Raw genomic sequence first — 17529 nt, forward strand, 5'->3', positions numbered from 1 at the left:
ATGCAAACACGTGGAGCGACTGCTTGACATATTTTGGTATCTTCGTATATTGCATCTGCTTTTATTCATTCATTTGCATGTTTTGGTGTTTATGAGGGCCAATGAATATTCTGGAATCATTTTCACTAGATGGCCACCTTACATGGTAACAATAGAAAAAGTTGGTATCCTGCCTACAAATGTTTTCTAGTGATCTTAATTTTGTAGTTTCAATAAATGGTTATTTTCATTTAGTTTATAATGTTATATTTGAATAGATAGTTATTTCATTTAAATTAGCATCAGACATACAATATCGTTGATGCCAGTCTCTTGAAAATGGATGCCAGTGTAAAGGTAGTATGTTCAAGATCCATCTGTTTAATGCAATTTTTCATTTCAGTTCAATTTAAAAATGAAATTACACATTTATGAACTTTGTACATCGACACATGGCGATTATTTGCAATTGATAACACCAAGAGAACCAAATAAAAAACACTGATTTTGAACGTGATTGCTGAGCTTAATCACCAGGTCACACAGGTAGAAATCTTTTCACGTACAGGCAATGCAGTCTATTTTCCATGGAGATGTACCTCACTGGTACACGTGTAATTAAAAACATAGGTGCTACCGCATTATGGCTCAGACTTGGAACCACAATAAATTTACAAGACGATATTTGTGCTGTTTGCAATTGGATGCCCTGCTCTATATGATTGACCTGCAGTGGTACCAGACTGATGCTGTGCATCTTACAACAGCTGAGTTACAAGAGCCAGTGTTCACCAGCATTAAATATTGACAGTATCTGACTAATTCATTAGCATAGAACAGGAGAGCTGGCATGACAATGTCGCATGCTGTTGCTTCTGATGTGGTTGGTAATAAATGATAGTTTTTTTTTCTAGGTTCATGACATGTTAATTGGCAATTATTGGGCTATGGGTATGTTGTGTAATTTCCTTACACTTATGTTGACCATGTAGTTTTCTCTTGTAGGATATTTGGGTGCTGATTTAAGAGCCCCTAGTGCCTCCTTGCGCCACATTAGCCACAATCACCATGCCAAATTTACCAAGTTGGGCAATGCATATATTGTACCACTTTGTAACCCTTTGCACTACATTATGCCTGTACTATGCATAATGTATGCAAAGGGGGTGTGTCCCCATTAGGGGGGCTGAAAAAATAGCACAAAGAAATATAATTGATTTCTATGCGTCATTTTTTTCAGCACCTTTAACGCCTGCTCAGAGCAGGCTTTAAAAGTTGGCAACCCATGGGCTTTGGAGGATTAGCATAAACAATTTGCATAATTTTGCCATGCCTCGCATAAGATATTCATGTGGACAAACTCAAGGCGTGTAAAACTCACTGTGGCAATTCCGTTTATTATGCACAGAAAAAATACAGAATACAACACTTCTCACACTCATTGCTGAACGAAATTGTTGTAAATGAATTGATAGTTGAGAGTCAATCCATCGTCAAACTAAGAATAGCAAATGCCTTCTGCTCACTGAGGAAGACACAGCATCAGGCACTGGAAGGTGTGTAGCATGGAAGAAAGACTGTGAGCGTGTTGTAGGGTTCTTAAGTAAAAGAACAGTACAAGACATTGAGCATTTCCTTTATACCCTTTCTACGTTCTGCAAGCCACTCTGCCACTCTCAGCTTTCCGCTGTTGCACGACCTCAGAGTAGGTTTCAAGGATTTTAACACTTGGGAAGATGTATTTTACAGTCTTCCTCTCCTCTGCTAAACAAATGTTAGTTGGAGTATTATAGAATCTCAAAAAGATGGCAGGACTTGTGGGGTCACTGAGACCCTCGAATTAAAATAAGGTGCACCCCACATCAACGTTTTTTTAACCAATTTGTTGCCTGTATATAAAAAATGGGATTCAACTTATGACTTGTTTTGTACATATTATGATCGCTTGTGCACATTCTTACATTAGTATGCCCTGGTGGTAAGAGTCTGCTATTTGCACTCACCTCCACATAAATGCTAGCGTGAATCCTATAGTTCCCTTGACCTCATTGGTGCGATGAATGAACTTTGTAGCACGTCTGGGTCACTCAATGTTAAAGCATTAAGGTTACAGTGAAAAGAACCAGATGGGTTTTTATTATATTTGTTTATTTTTTCTAGCAAATCTTACTCTCTGAAAATCACTGTGGTTGAAGAATCCATTTAAGGTCAGATAGTGGATATAAATATCTCATGCATACAAAGACAGTTCTGGAATATGATTATTGTGTGTGTTTATCACTGCAAAGCCGTGTTTGTCATCTCAGTGTGTCTGGAATCAGCTCTTGACTGCCTGGGGTAATGCCTGATTTTCGCTTTCTTTCTTTTTACACAAAGCAAACATTTGTTTGCTAAAAGTAATCAGTACTGAAAAAACTTTGAGACCACAAGTTATTTGGAGACAATTCTCCATCTTCTGAACATTCTCAGCCTAGATGCTTGCGAACAAGTCATGGCATCAACTAACTTTCAAATTGGAATTAAAATGTTTGTTTCTAAAACCCTGGTTACTCTGGATAATATAACGTTCATTTAGATGTTTTCCTATATTTATATGTCGATATTGCCACATGTACTAGTGAAATATTGTTGATTTGTGAGCTATGTAACAGGAATAAAAATATTGATTAGTTGCAAACGGAGAAAAAGTTTGAAAAGAAACTCAGATCTTGACACAATACTAGATCATGTCTGGTTTACAAATTAATCTGTGTTGAAGAAGGATTAAAATAACTATGATGTTTATAAAGGACAACTTTAAATGTCCCTACAAAACAGTACGGCTCCCTTTTCCCCACTTTTGCATATAAAATATTAGTTAAACGCATGAGATGCTGCCTTTTGAAAACTTTTTTTGTGATTTCCCTTAGGGGAAAAAAACAAGAAACAAAACTGATGCTTCGAGAAGGGGCTCCAGGTTACTCTTGGAGGACCGTTTTTTGCTTACCAACTGACCAAAACCATTTGCCATTTGCCATACCAATCTTACAGTATTTTCTTAAACGTCTCAAACACATCTGATACTTTTGATAAACTTATAGAGGGTGTTGAGTTTTTCTTATGCTACAATAACAATACTATTGACAATGCCATATTCAGGTCTGGCAACTCAGTAGACTAATGTAGCCCATGATGGTTACAGGTTGGAATCCTGGAAGGTCCACTCAGCCGATCCTCCCTCTGAGATTGATGAAATACGTGTCATTCAGTTGAATAACTCAATAAATAGTTGTCATCAGTCAATAGACCTCTTAGTGGAGTCAACATATGGACTACAAATATGACTGCTATGAATGAGCTAATTAAACACATCTGGCGTCTATGGGTGTCTGAGGCTGATGAACAGAAAATAGTCTTCTTGTTAAGAATTGTCAAGATCTATTATGGTTGGTGTTTGAACGAAAGAATTAAAAAATCCAAAGACAAACTGTGAGCCCCAGTCGGGTGTAGGGCTATTTCCTATTTTTAGTTCCTAAGCTAATCTGTACATTTAATTTATGTCCATATGAACTTTGGGATTTGACATTTGTTTGTAAATGTTTCTCTTTTAAATATTCATGCACAAATCCCACAACGTTGTTGTTTCTGATTCGCATTAGACTTCTACAGAGATATTCCAGTTGTCATGATTTTCAGACACTTAATGCTGCAGCAGACTGCCAAAGATGCCTGCATCACCTCCATGGTCCACCAGAACAACCCCACACTACTGTTCCACACTCATATGACTTGCCTGTGGAGGGGGATTGATAGGTCCATCCTCTCAGTACTTCTAAACGCTCACACAGCTTTGCTTTATTTACATTTGAGTTCTCCTTTCTTACATAATTTCGGCTGAAATTTTAGGGTATTGAAAGCTCCTTCTACTGCTTTCGGCAAGTACACAGGGTGTCTTTCTATCCTTTTCTTACAGCTCCATGTCCCCTCATTGTTTCGTCTACAATGGTTTTCAGGTAGCGATGCTTCTGCCGGGCTTCGCCTAGGGGCACGAAGAATCCAGTTTGAGTGCAAGCTGTGCTCACTGCTGCTAGTAGCCACTGCAGAACAGAATAAGAAAACGTCACACCACAGCATGCACATACTACAATGGATGCTTTTCAGAAAGATTGCATTGATGTATTTTATTAAACAGTCGTGAAAGGGTAGTTGTAATTATGCTCTGTGACCTGCCATTCATCTTGGCTGCTGGCAGCAAGCTTTATGACATCACACCATAACTGTAATACTTTATTACAGTTCCGCAACTATCTCATTCATTATTACAGGCGAGTAGAGATATTACAACTTTACTGTAACATATGGGATAAAGTACCCCGCCGTACATTATAAGGATATTGCAAGTCACCAAGGAGTTCCATGACCATAAAAAGGAACGAGACAGACGTCTGTGTGCCTTTATAAGGTTATGGAACTCCAAGGAGACTTCCAATATCCTTATCACGTACACAGGGGGTATTTGATTCCTTATAATACAGGGTCACACAGTCACCTTTTCCATAAACCACTTAAATTCTTGGCACATAGCACATTAATACAAAAGAAAGAGCATGCTAGCAAACACGAGGAATAAAATTAGAATCTTTAATGAAAAATTAAGCACATCAAAAGCTGTTAAATTTAAATACTTGTTGCAAAAAGATATTAGAATCTGTTTAATGCAAGTCAGTTTTTTTAAGGGCTCAGCAGCTCAGAGTACATGCAGAACAAATTAGACTTTTCTATAATTGCCTAAGGAGTGTACAAAATAAACATGTAAATATTTCCTTTCTGCTTGTCACTGTACAGCTATAAAAACAGAGCAGAATAAAGATAAGCAATTTTTTGATTTGGTTCTTTAAACAGCTACTATAGTTATGTTCAGTGTCCTGAACTGCTTTTCCCCTCAGGAGCTGGTTCTGGCAGCAGGTATTGTAACATCAGAAATTAACTGTAATACATTATAACAGTTACTGGACTATGTAATTTTTTTATAATAGGGAATTGGGTGTGTTCATTATATATGATAAAGTACACCCTGACATACATTTAAGGATATTGCAAGTCACAGAGGTGTTCCATGACCATATGGAAGAACAAGATAGAAGGTCGAATTAACAGTGTTTAATTTGAAAAAACAGTGCCAGGGCACTTCACAGGATTCCTCTGTAGCCTGTACCACACATTGCCCCTGCTAGTGCTGCCAATAACAGTACCAACATAAATACAAACCATCACACTAAAAAAAAGTGTGACTATTCAGGCCACCCAGAGCTTTAAGGATGGAGTGGGCAGTAGAAATTATTAATTTTTCTTGGTGAATCCTTTTTTACTGGAATCACCATATACACTGCAAACTCAGCTTGGATGGGGTCCTACATTCGGACTCCTTAAAATGTTCTTCTTTTGAGATAAAACGAAATGAAGAAAAAGGCCAACATACCTCTTCCATCTTGGAACTAAGAAAACTTGACTTGTGGAATTTATTTCAGGGGCTTGCAAGTATCTCTTTCAGAGTAAAGTGGGTTTATTTGGAAGTAACAGTTGATGTAGTTTAGTTTAGGCACAGCTTGCAATTTGTGTTCTTTAGGCTGGGACGATTCAGAAATTGAGCTACCACCAATGCAGCTTGTATGTAGTGTGTAGAGCGAACCCAGTGACTTCGCAGAAGTTCTGGAAAGTGAAGCTCTTCCAGAAAACTGAAGCTGTAAAAAGAGGAGACTTGTTCTCTATTGTGCAGGTACCCATATCTGACTTTACCCGACTACCAGGGTTGGATAAGTAAGATCTCCAATATACCCCTGGATCAGCGAGGCGCAGTGACTGCTGCTTTCCCTGACTGTCTACTGTTGGAGGCCCAGAGTTCCTGTAACTCTTTCAAACCAGTCAGATGACAATGGCCAAGAATGACAGAGAAGTAGGACACTAAAATAGATGCTTTTGGATACCGGACAGCTAGTTTGCTTTCAGTACTAAGCTGGGCTGTGTACACGATTCAGAGTCTTTTACTTGCAAATGCACCATGATTCTGTGGAAAGAAATCAGTTCAAGGCGATCAGAAGTGATGAGAAAAATAATATCCCCAAAAAACCTTTGAATGTATGGAATATATTACATAATGGTTCAGAGTATATTATGGATATGTACACCAAGAGGCCGAGTTACTAAGATTTTCCTCTGGGGTTGCGTCACTTTTGTGGTGCAGCCCCAACACAAAATGACTTCTGTTATTTACTAAGCCATGCAAAGCCAATCTGCATAGCTTCGTAAATACTATGTAATGAAAGGCAGAGCATAGTGCTGCCTTGTATTACCTTATGCAGGGCGTAACAAGAAGAAATATCCTTATTTCTCCTTGTTATATACTCTTTCCACGTTTGCTGCATTTTGCATCACACACAGAAATAGAAAAACACTGTTAAGGATTGTTTTTGTGCAGGAATGTGTCCCTTCTTGCACAAAACAAATCCTGCCTGTAATGTAGACACACTTTCAACATTGTGCAAGGGTGCCTGGGTTGGCACTAGGCAGCATACCAGTGATCGGAGGCGGCAGAAATACATAATATCTTACACAATATCTTAGTTGATAGTACAAATTACTACTGTCTCTCTTTCACACAACAAAGTGCAGCAACTTTGCTGTTCTGTGATGCGTGAAAACTTTGTAAATTCGCTCTTGAGTATTTTCTGACTAATTGTTTCACTCTCTTCTCCTACCACCTTGCTAAAAATGCTGACTTGTTTCTTTTACTTTTTTAGATGTTTTCTAGACTAACACATCTTGATTTTAATGCTATGTTTAATTTAATATTTAATATTGTACTAAACATTATGCTACAGTAAGCTCAAGGATTCCCTTACCAGGCAATATATAAAATATGTTCAAAATGGGTTGAGGTTATTGTTTTAATATTCTTGTATATTAATTATTTCTTCTATAGCTCTAGGTGAAGTAAAGCTGTGTCATTTTTCAGATAACTATAGAGGGAGAGAGGGGAATGTCGGAGCAGATGAGTGAAGGTAGGGTATCTGTTTTCTTCAATTATGTTGATTCTGATTGGTACAATCATATTTTGCCCTTCCTCTTTGCTGTAATATTAAGAGTGTTCACTGAATGAGAGAAAGTTCATCACTCAACATTGTAAGCAAAGAACATGATTTTACTCTTACAAAGCTTCTTCTAAATCTCTGTTCAGTATAGGCCTAGCATGCGGAAGACGTTGTGACGCAGGAGGGTTAACTTAGCTCAGGCAGTATTGAAGAGTGAAAATGTTTGCGGAAAAATCCCATGCACAGTGCTGGACTCTCAATGCTTGCTTTCAATATTCCACAGGTGTAACCATCGGTCAAAATAGTCTGTTTATCATACCAGACTTTGTTCCAACATTCTTCAGACACTGATATTTCACAGGTGTCCACAATGGTCTGCTTGTCATCCTAGGCTGCACCAAGGTATGAGACACTGCTATCTTACTTACTGTACCAAGCTGACTTTGGTAGGACTTGGGAACATGATGGAAGAGTACTAGAAAGAACAAAATGGTAAATATTGATAGTATGGCCAGGACCTGAGAGAAGTGAGTGGAATATTGTATACTATTACGCCAGTCAGCTTTTAGTGTATTAAAGACACCGGAGTCTGAACATCGGGGAAGTTCATGGACGGAGTCATCTAGCACTGCCGGCAGCCTGCAAGCTATCACCCCAGGTGTGTAGCAGTCACCAGTAGCTGAAGAAGAGAAGACAGACAGAGATAGAGAATGAGGGAGAGAGAGAGATAGAGAGAGAGAGAGAGAGAGAGAGAGAGAGAGAGAGAGAGAGAGACTAACTGAACTTCCTGGCGTTGTGGAAATTTAAGACCCTAGAGGGGTTGACGGGTCAGATTTTGCTACTTTTTTTCCAATTTGTGCATTGTAATCGACTTCACTATGAATAAACTGTGCTATTTGGTCTCTGTCATCCTATGTTATTGCTTGTTTAAAATTGCATTGCACTGGCTCTGTGTGTGGGTGTCACTCCTTACTGAGTGTCCTTTTTGATTTGTATCAGATTCATAAAGCTCATGGTTGCCAGCAACCAATCTAAGACAATTAGGGCCAGATGTACGAAATTCCTGAATTGCAACTCGCAGTCCCGTTTTGCGAGTCGGTAATCAGGTTACCGACTCGCAAAACGGGGATTGGGCATCGCAATGTGGTTTTTGCACGTCGCAAACAGCTAAGTTTGCTGTTTGCGACATGCAAAAACATTGCTACATCTGGCCCTTAGTGTAGTCAGCAGGATACAAATTAATAATTCCTCAGTGGGGATGCAAGAGAACTAAGGCAGAAGGGAAGGAGACTAGGTCCCTTCCTGGGTGCCTGTCAAGAGCCCCATTTTTTGGTGTTGCAGAGACCTTGAACTGATGGGCAGCACTGGTTCTATGGTGAGTATTAGATGAGAAGACGACTCCTCTTTTGGTAGAAACTGCTGTGGAGAGCAGAAAGTTAAGAGGAGGGAAACTGGAGCTGGAAGCGGCAGGACAAGTAGGATGGCTTTTCCTGTCTGCGCTCCATAAAGTGTATAAACAAACATTAACTCTGGAGGCTGAAATAAGAAAACTGCAAAATTAGGTTTTAGCCTTGCACAAGAGACAATTAATTATGAGAGAAACTGTGGAAAGTGGGGTAGTTCGAGGTGACCAGATGGAAACAAAGTGCAAAGCAAGCAGTGCTTGTGGTGCAGAAAAAATGCAGATGCAACCCCAGGGTACCCTCAGCTGTGCAAGTGAGACCATTGATGCACAAAGAGGTTTGGAACCCCAGTACTTAGGATCGATCAGTCTCTGACAGTGATGAATGGGACTGGGATGAGGACGTTGAGGTACATGTAGCAAAGTTGAATGAGGACATAGATGAGAAAGGAGAAGATTTAGATGCTCGTCCCCTGTGCAGAACAAGTCAAAAGAAATGGGTGGAGGACAAGTACAAAATACTCGTATAGTGAGGGACTATACATAGAGTGAACTATTGGAAATAACACTTATGTTTAGACAGAAGCCTGGTGAGCACTTATTTAAATGGTTAGTGTGATTATGGGATAATGGGGCTGATGGAACGTTTTTATCACAGGGTGAACTCTTGAAAATGGGATCTGTTACGACGCCATGCTGGAGAAGTGGCTGTGGGGTGCATTGGGGCAGCAGGCATTCTCCTTAATGGGATGTCTGATGGAGGGACTGAGGCAGTTGTACCCCACTGCTCTGAAGGAGAGTGGGGGACTGTGGCTTACTATTGCAGAAGCAAATGTGCAGCTAACAGAAATGGGGATGGAGACTGCTCTGTGTTCTCAACAGGTTGCAGGACCTGATGTAGAACCATTACCTTCAGGAATTAAAGCACGCTTGATAAGAAGCGCTCCTCTACACATGAAGAGAGCTTTGCTGGCACTTCTAGGACCAGCAGAGTGACAGCCTGTGGGAGAAGTAGTACTGATGATGGCGCAACTAGAGGGTTGGACAAGCAGAAATCAGTCAGGGTGGTGGTCCAGAACAGTAAAGATAAAGGGGAAGAGACCACCATAAGATTGAACCGGTGACAAATGTGGATAGACTTGTTGAAGGCCTGGGTGAAAGAGGAGGAAATAGATGGGAAACCCACCTGGTACTTACTCAGTAAATGGAGGGAGTTACACTGTAAGAGGAAGTAGAAACATGCTTTCCAGTGGGGGCCTGAGCAGCAGGAAGCCTTTGAAGGAGCAAAAGATGCACTACAGAATTACTTTTCCCTTGGTCATCTCACAGAGGGAAACCCATTTGAGTTAGAAGTTACAATACAAGATGGTATGACAGTATGGAGTCTGTGGCAGAGGCAAAGGAAGAGGAAAGTTCCGCAGGCATTCTGGTCCAGAAGGTTGACACCTTCAATGAGCAAGTATACACCCTAGAGAAAGAATTAGCAGGCGCATATTGGGTACTAATAGAAACTGAACGCATTACTGGAGACCAACCAGTCACACTAAGAACACAAGTTCCCCTTTTGGGCTAGGTAAAAGAAGGAGGAGGAGATGCTAGAGTAGGAAGGGGCACAGGAGTCCACCATCATGAAGTGGAAATGGTATCTGCAGCACAGGGCAAAGCCTGGGCTGACAGGAGTTTCCAAGCTACAAGAGGATATGTTAGGGGCAGTGGACTTACAGACAATAGCCCCTCCTCAAGAAACAGCTGGTTAACAACATAGGCAACTTATCAATAGTTAGATATAGAATAGGATGTAAAGAGGCTTTGCATGCAAGCATAATTAACCATGTTATGTTACAAATAAATATCACTAAATGAAATATTTCATGTTATGACCCACAATGTACCCAATGGATATTATAATTGTGGCCCTTGCCAAAGTTGCGAATTATGAGGCATTTAGTATCTTTAATAGCTGGGGCAACAGGCATAGGAGTAGGGGCCCTGATTTCTCTTGACATTGAAGCCATCAGAAATAAATTGTGAGCCACAAGATATAGAACAGGAGAAGCCATTGAGGTCAGATCTCAATTGGGCCCTACTCATTCACATGAAGTATGGAAAGTTCTTTGAGGGGTGTATTGATATTGGCAGTGGCATAATGTCACATATGAACAGTTCGGAAGGGCTTTCAAAGACACGCATGCAATGACCAAGGGTGACCAGTGTATATTATGGCAGAATGTTCTAAATTTACAGTTTACAGAATTTAAAGCGGAGTGGGGGCAATTACAGGGAGAACAGTGAAGACAATAGTTACAGTTACCTGAGGAAGTATGGCTGAAGCTCATACAATTTCAATGTGAAGAAGAACTATGCTATGCTCGCTTTGATATAGCAAGAAGTAATCTTGGTCTCCGGAGGTATGGTGTCCCTTTGTATTATTCCCAATCACAATAAGAAAGGGATGGTGGGTACCACACACAGACAAGACTTGGATTGATCAAACTGTACCGTAGACCCTACAAGATGTGCAGAATAGCCAAAGGGGTGGGTATGCACCCATACGAGGAGAGCATTAGATCCATGTTTACATACCATATCAGGAGAATACGAGTGGTTACCATACTGTATAAATAGCACAGATTTGTACCTGGTAGGGACAAATACTATCTGTTATGTCACCAATCACCCATTACTCATTAATGGATTCATGCAAACTACAGGAGAAGAAGTGATTTCAGTGTATTCAGAACGTGACTAGCATTATTGATATAAGCACCCACACAATATACCAACCTACTAAATTTACTACTACATAGTTAAGTATGCACATTGAAGAATTGCTTGAGTGGGAGGTTCTGCTTATTTTTAAGCTGCCTAGACTATAGGCTCTTAGACAATATGCACAAACTACTTTTGTTAGGTTTGATACAGCTGCAAAATATACAAAAGCCACAGCTATACGCATGACTATTGATGCCAAACAGCTTATGCATGTCACTTCACATATTCAACAACTAACTGAACATCATGGGTATGAGATCTTTTTTGTCTGGGCACCAGGAGCTACAAAGGTTTTAATCTGGTGTTGCACCCCCTGATCTGGCTATTCATTGCTTTTAATGTATTGGCTATTATAATGTGCTGATTGTATGTGCGCACTAAGCAGCTTTATGTTAAAATATAGAGATTTGATGCAAAACTCACAGGGCTGCACTGCAAACCACCTGTATGCACAACTACATAATCAGGTTTTTTCGCTTGCATTGGCACTCATCAAAAAGGGTGGAGTGTTCAGTATAGGCCTAGCATGCGGAAGCCATTGTGTGTGGAAGAGAAAAATATCTATGTTATATCAACGTTGTGGAAAGTTAAGTCCCAAGGGGAGTTGACTGGTCTTTGCTACTTTTTTCCAATTTGTGCATTGTAATTGACTTCACTATGAGTACACTTTGCTATTTGGTCCCTGTCATCCTATATTATTGCTTAATTCAAGTGGCATTGCACTGTCTCTGTGTGTGGGTGTCACTCCTTACTGAGTGTCCTCATTGATTTGTATCTGATTAATAACACTCAGGTTGATTGCCAGCAACCAATCTAAGACACTCACACATAATATTACAGCCTCATGGTATAATATTGCATGAGATCAAATCTTGCCAAGGAGTGGAAACTGATCGTTTTAGGGCTGGCTAACTTGCACAGCAGGTAAACACTCACAAACCTGTGAGGTTGTGGGTTTCTATCGCCCTCTCCAAGGTATAGTCCCAAATCTGATATGGTAAAACATTTTCTTTCTAAGGAAGGCTTAAATCTGTATCAGTGGTGGGATTGGGGAGAGCACCCACACTTTACCCCAACATATCAGTGAAGGTGTAGGGCAAGAGGCTTCTCAACAGGAAATATATTTGCCCTGTGTAAAAAAAAATGAAGCTTTAATATGCAGTCATCCTATAGCAGAGTACTTACATTTAAGTTAGATTAGATCTATATATATAAATGTCTTATATCAGAGGAAATTGGTGTTGACAAAAAAATTCCAGAACTATTCCATCATAACCATGACTAGTGCAGCTTCCTATGAATAATCCTAGAATCCCCTGTTTATTCCAAAAAAGCTAACCGGTTTATTCCAAACATAGTAGTAACCTTTCAAGAGTAACTGTCTGGCTTTAATTAGAATCAGGCACATAGAAATTAAGTACTTTTAATGGACACAATTTAATACTAAGGAAGCTTTGACATTTTAATTATTGCTCAACACTCACAAAGTGATTACACACAGGAGTATCTAACCAAGTTTGAATTATCCTTACAAGCAGAGACAACTTCAATTAAAATTGATATTTTTCCTCCACCAATATAACGATTTAGGACTGTACTTATGATTATACATTTGGAATTACATATGGTATGTAAAGGATAACAGGTAAATAAGAAATGTGTAGATCTAATTAGCACACATTTTTATCTATCCGCCAACCTCTTTTCCCTGTACAAATATTGCCTATTGATATGTGCTTGGGCAAAAACTCAGGTCTGTGAATTTACCAGAGTTATAGAAATAACAGGATTGGGCACAACAGTGTTTTTACAATTATGTTAATTATTTGCAACTGCAAATGAGGGCCATAGTTAGAGGTATTGGTTTTAGTCACCAGTCTTTCTAGTATTATTCTCTAACTGGAAGGGCAGCAACCGTATGACATTAGACCATCCCTCAAATTATTTATTTAAAGGTGAATATAAAGTAAAATATGTCAACTATGTCTCAACAATGTAATAATATTTGGATAGGAGTCACTGAAAATAATGTTTTTAGGCTATTTTCCATTGTTATCTTTACCTGTTCTTGCAATGGACTGCATATCCCAAGAGGAGGGACTACTCCTAAGAAGTTTTCTTCCACTATTGTGTGCTGTATTACAAACTGTTCAGTATGTGTATTTGTTTACTTTCATGTTTTTTAAAAAAATAATAGGATTCAAAGGTGAGTGAGGGATTATCTCTTTTCCAGTAGTCTTGGCTTTATAAAGGCCTGGATAGTTCAAAGATTGCATTTCCGTTTTTTTTTTTTAGGAAAAATAGCCTCTTGTTGGAAAACTATTGCAGTAGGCAGCTTTGAAAAATACTATGACATGAATTAGAAAGTTAAAGTCACATGCATTGATAAATATCTCTGTACTACCGCAGCACTTTTTGCTTTTATTTGGAAAAATATAGGAGTTGACGTGGATCAATACATATAAGAACATGTAAACCACAAAATGTCAACAGAGCCAGGTTGAAGAAATGATTTACTTCTACTATTAACAGCCATGGAATACATTACAGACCATTCCATGGTGCTCAAATGTGAAGAAACAAAATTACCCGACAATGAGATATTGGGCTCACCTCAAAATGTAATAGTGTATTGGTAATGTTATTTGCTATGGGAATTCTACATTTTGTGATTCTTTGCGTAAAAAAGAGGCATTCCTTTGTAGGTACAGGAGGGCCAGGTTTGTGACAAATCTGCAGGATAACAACTCGCTATCAAAAATAGTTCTAATTTAAATTTATAGAAATTTACTTAGAATATCCTAAAAGTCTTGAACCAATTAAGCAATCCAAAGCACAGATTGGACACCTTTGGCCTTAGACATATTTATCATATGTCCTTTACTGAGGTCAAGTTTAACGTGTGACTAGAATGCTGACATACATTCACACTTTTCATAGAAGTTCAATAGAAATAAGCAGTATTTACTGATGTCCACAAGTAAAAGTCCAATAAAGAAATGTGAAATACTAAATTTAAATACCTTGTCAGAGTGCAAGACAATCAATAGGTTTATGAGTAGGGCAAAATAGTTATGAATAGTCATGATAAATTGCATAATTTCGTACACACCTAGCCTCAGAAACCAATGGTTTACCCACTAACCTATCTTTTTGGTGAGGTGCTAAAAAGGCTCTTACCATCAAAGTCGACATCAGCGTTTATGTGATCTGTTACTGAAACTTTTATTCGCCTCTCATCCAAATCTGCGATCACTGAGTCAAAGTAAGCTATTGCATCCAGTATCTCAGCCTGTGGAATTGTGTTTTTTCTGTCTTTGGGTATCTGTTGAAATAATTGTAGGAGAATGAAAAGCATTCAAAAGAGGTTAAGGTACATGCTTACAACTTAACACATGGTAATATCACAGTTGAATGAACACAGGAAGGAACTATCATAACATCATGTTAGTTTATTTGGCTTTCTGGGAGGTGTGTACCTGAGTAATTGCCGTCTTGTTTAACACAGCCAACAAAACAGGCAATAGAGACAAATAGTAGCTGAACATCAGAGGAAAAGTATCCTTCTAAGACCTAATCTTTTTTAGAAAAATGTAATGCTGACCCAGGGATCACTGGTCACAATTGCTGGTGTGATTAAATATAGTTGGCATAGAGAACTGCAGCCTGAGAACAGACTCTCCATGAGGGTGCTGTTCAGACGATAAAAGCAGAGAGATACGTGACATAGGAGTCAAATGAAATCTGGGACATAGCAAAGTGATCACTTGCAAGTGGTATCAAGCTCACTATTTCCTTCAACGAGCTACAGCCAGGTTTGGAGAATATTTCATGACAGAAGGAACACAGTGGATACATAATTAAGGTGGGATTAGAAAGAAGAAATGATGATGTAGTGACCTTCGTTTTGTACTTGAATGAACAAGAGTGTATATCATCCACTAATACAGGAATCGTCAGGGATGGGAAGCATCCTTTACTCTGCAGTCACAACAACGACCTGCCTTTACAACGCAGTCACTACCCCAACTGTGGCATTACCACGCATTCCTTTAGTCTGAAAGTCATTACAACGACTTACTTTATTTAGGAGGGGCTTTGTTGGACTGGTGTTGGATTTTTAAGATCAACACCTTCCCTACTGTTGCATAGACTGGAGTTGAAATAGTAATTTATTGCAATTCCACAGTCCAGTGTCCCCTAAGACAAGTCATAATAACTTGCGTGGTAAAGTAATGCCTAGTAACGTCACAGTCAGGGTAGTAACTGCGTTGTAAAGGCGTGTGGGGTAAATGCATGCAGGGTTCTGTCATACAACCATCAGGGATAGATTTCTACAGAAAACTAATTTATAGTTTGAGAACCCATGGGGAGAGATTGGGAGAAGAATTTTGGAGGGCCTGGTGCAGAAGGATGGGGAGGTGCCAAGATGGTAGGAGAGTGGGTACTGTACCAGTGTGGAGAGATGAAATGTGTGATAATCAAGAGGTGTACTTGCCAATGTAAGAAATGATTCTGCTCCTACCCTATTCTTGATTAAATTTTCAGTCCATTGTGGGCAATTGGTATGAAGGAAATAGTGAGTCTGTGATGAGAGGATGTAAATGTAAGGATAAAGTATACTGTATATCAAGGATGGTAAAAGCAAAATAGATCGATGGGGGGGGGACTGATCAGATGGATAGACTGTTGGCCAGATGTATGAAAGTATTTTGTGATTGCAACCCCTTCCATTTACAAAACTATTGGGCTTGGAAGTGAAAAATGCCCTATTCTAATGTACCAAACCCATTTTAAGAGTCAGAAAAGATTTTCCAGTGAGTAGAATGGTTTCTGCAACCCATACTGAATTGCAATTTGATAGCAGAGTACAAGGGGTCTTCTTATAAAATTGTGATTCAGTGTTCAATGTATCAATAAAATGCAATCACAATTCCAGACTCAAACCATTGAACAGTTACACTTAAAGGTGGTGGTAATTCATTTGTATTGCATTTCACAGGGAACACTTCCTCCATGGACCTTCTGATACCGACAGCCCGAACTGTCAACAAGGTATGTAATGCTCCGTCTCTTCGCAAGAAACTATAGCCTGCAAGTTGCTCTAGTACATGCTCTATTAGGGTAGCGCATAGAAGTAGATTTAGGGTGTTATGCTTCTGGGTGACATTTTAACCATGTTAGAAATTATATTTTATTCTCATTGTGTGCAATATGCCTTCTTGCTTTTTTATGAGGTTCTGTGTGATTATTTTAGATGTACTGAGAAACAGATTCACCTTGTTGTAATAAATACTTTTAGTTAAAAGTGTCTGTTCTTCTTAGTACTGTGTGTGTGATACTGTAAAAAACAAAATAAGGTTTTACTATTACCACAGTGTCCTTGACCCCTGATCCCTTTCTGGGGATTATTAGCAACCCAAAATCAATGATTTCACTTCAACTATGTTTTGAGTGGAGTTCTGCGGGACTACAATAAACTGTCTTTCAAATTCAGCGCTGGTGCATTGAACTAAGTTCACTTAGGTTACCTGTGGATGGGAAAGCAACCTTGTAGAGGTACTCAGAGCAACAATGGGTAAAAGCAAGAGTCGAGTGTATTATCACCAGAATGGCAGGGTCTATTGAGTGGCCATGTGTTAGAGATGCTTCACAACTTCTTGAGGGTGCAGGGCTGGATTGCAGAGTGTTTAGCTCTTCTCGTGGATCAGGGCAGCGATGCCAGGGATCAGGATTAGAGCCTCATAAATTAATTTAGGGGATTGTGTAGTCAGAGGCCAGAATGGGTTATGAGTTATGTCTGCTCAAACAGAAGATTGTGAGATAAATGCAGGCTTAAATTATATTACCAGTGTTTCTGTGGCACCACCTGGGGAATGCAAAAGCCCGGAGAAAGACATTGTAAGTCTGGATTTGTCACCATTCCATTGTAATGTATTCAGGTCTATACACTGAGATGGGTTTGGGGAAACTTCTCTAATGCTCCTTTGAGGAAGGGGAGATTCAATAGTTTGGCTAACATTGAAGAAGGATTGTTGGAGGTACAAGGTAGATGGTTATAAGTAGAGATGAGGTGGAATCATTTGTTCTTAACACGAAAAATATGTGGGTGTTTTAGGATGCCAATGGCTAATGACTAGGTATACAAGAAAGTCAACAATGGAGTGAATGAATTTTGCAAAATAAGATTATATTGGGGTGGAAACACAAGGATAATTTAAAGAACACAACATCCAGTAGGCCTTCCATTGAAAACTCTATCTTCCTTTCTTTAAATCTGAAAGGAATGAGATTTTGTTTAGTGAGTCA

At 39.3% G+C, this 17529-nt stretch overlaps 1 protein-coding gene across 1 annotated transcript in view; it reads right to left on the reverse strand.

The window, feature by feature from the left end:
• Positions 1–3813: 3813 nt before the first annotated feature.
• The window catches only part of C8H13orf42 (chromosome 8 C13orf42 homolog), a 45368-nt gene continuing 31652 nt past the window's right edge, over positions 3814–17529 (reverse strand). The window contains exons 2-3 of the mRNA XM_069203531.1: positions 14401–14545; positions 3814–4055 (exon numbers count right to left, since the gene is read on the reverse strand). Coding sequence (XP_069059632.1) covers positions 3814–4055; positions 14401–14545 — 387 coding nt within the window. The remainder of the gene's footprint in view (positions 4056–14400; positions 14546–17529) is intronic.

Source organism: Pleurodeles waltl, chromosome 8 (assembly GCF_031143425.1).
Source record: "Pleurodeles waltl isolate 20211129_DDA chromosome 8, aPleWal1.hap1.20221129, whole genome shotgun sequence".
NCBI lineage: Eukaryota > Metazoa > Chordata > Amphibia > Caudata > Salamandridae > Pleurodeles > Pleurodeles waltl.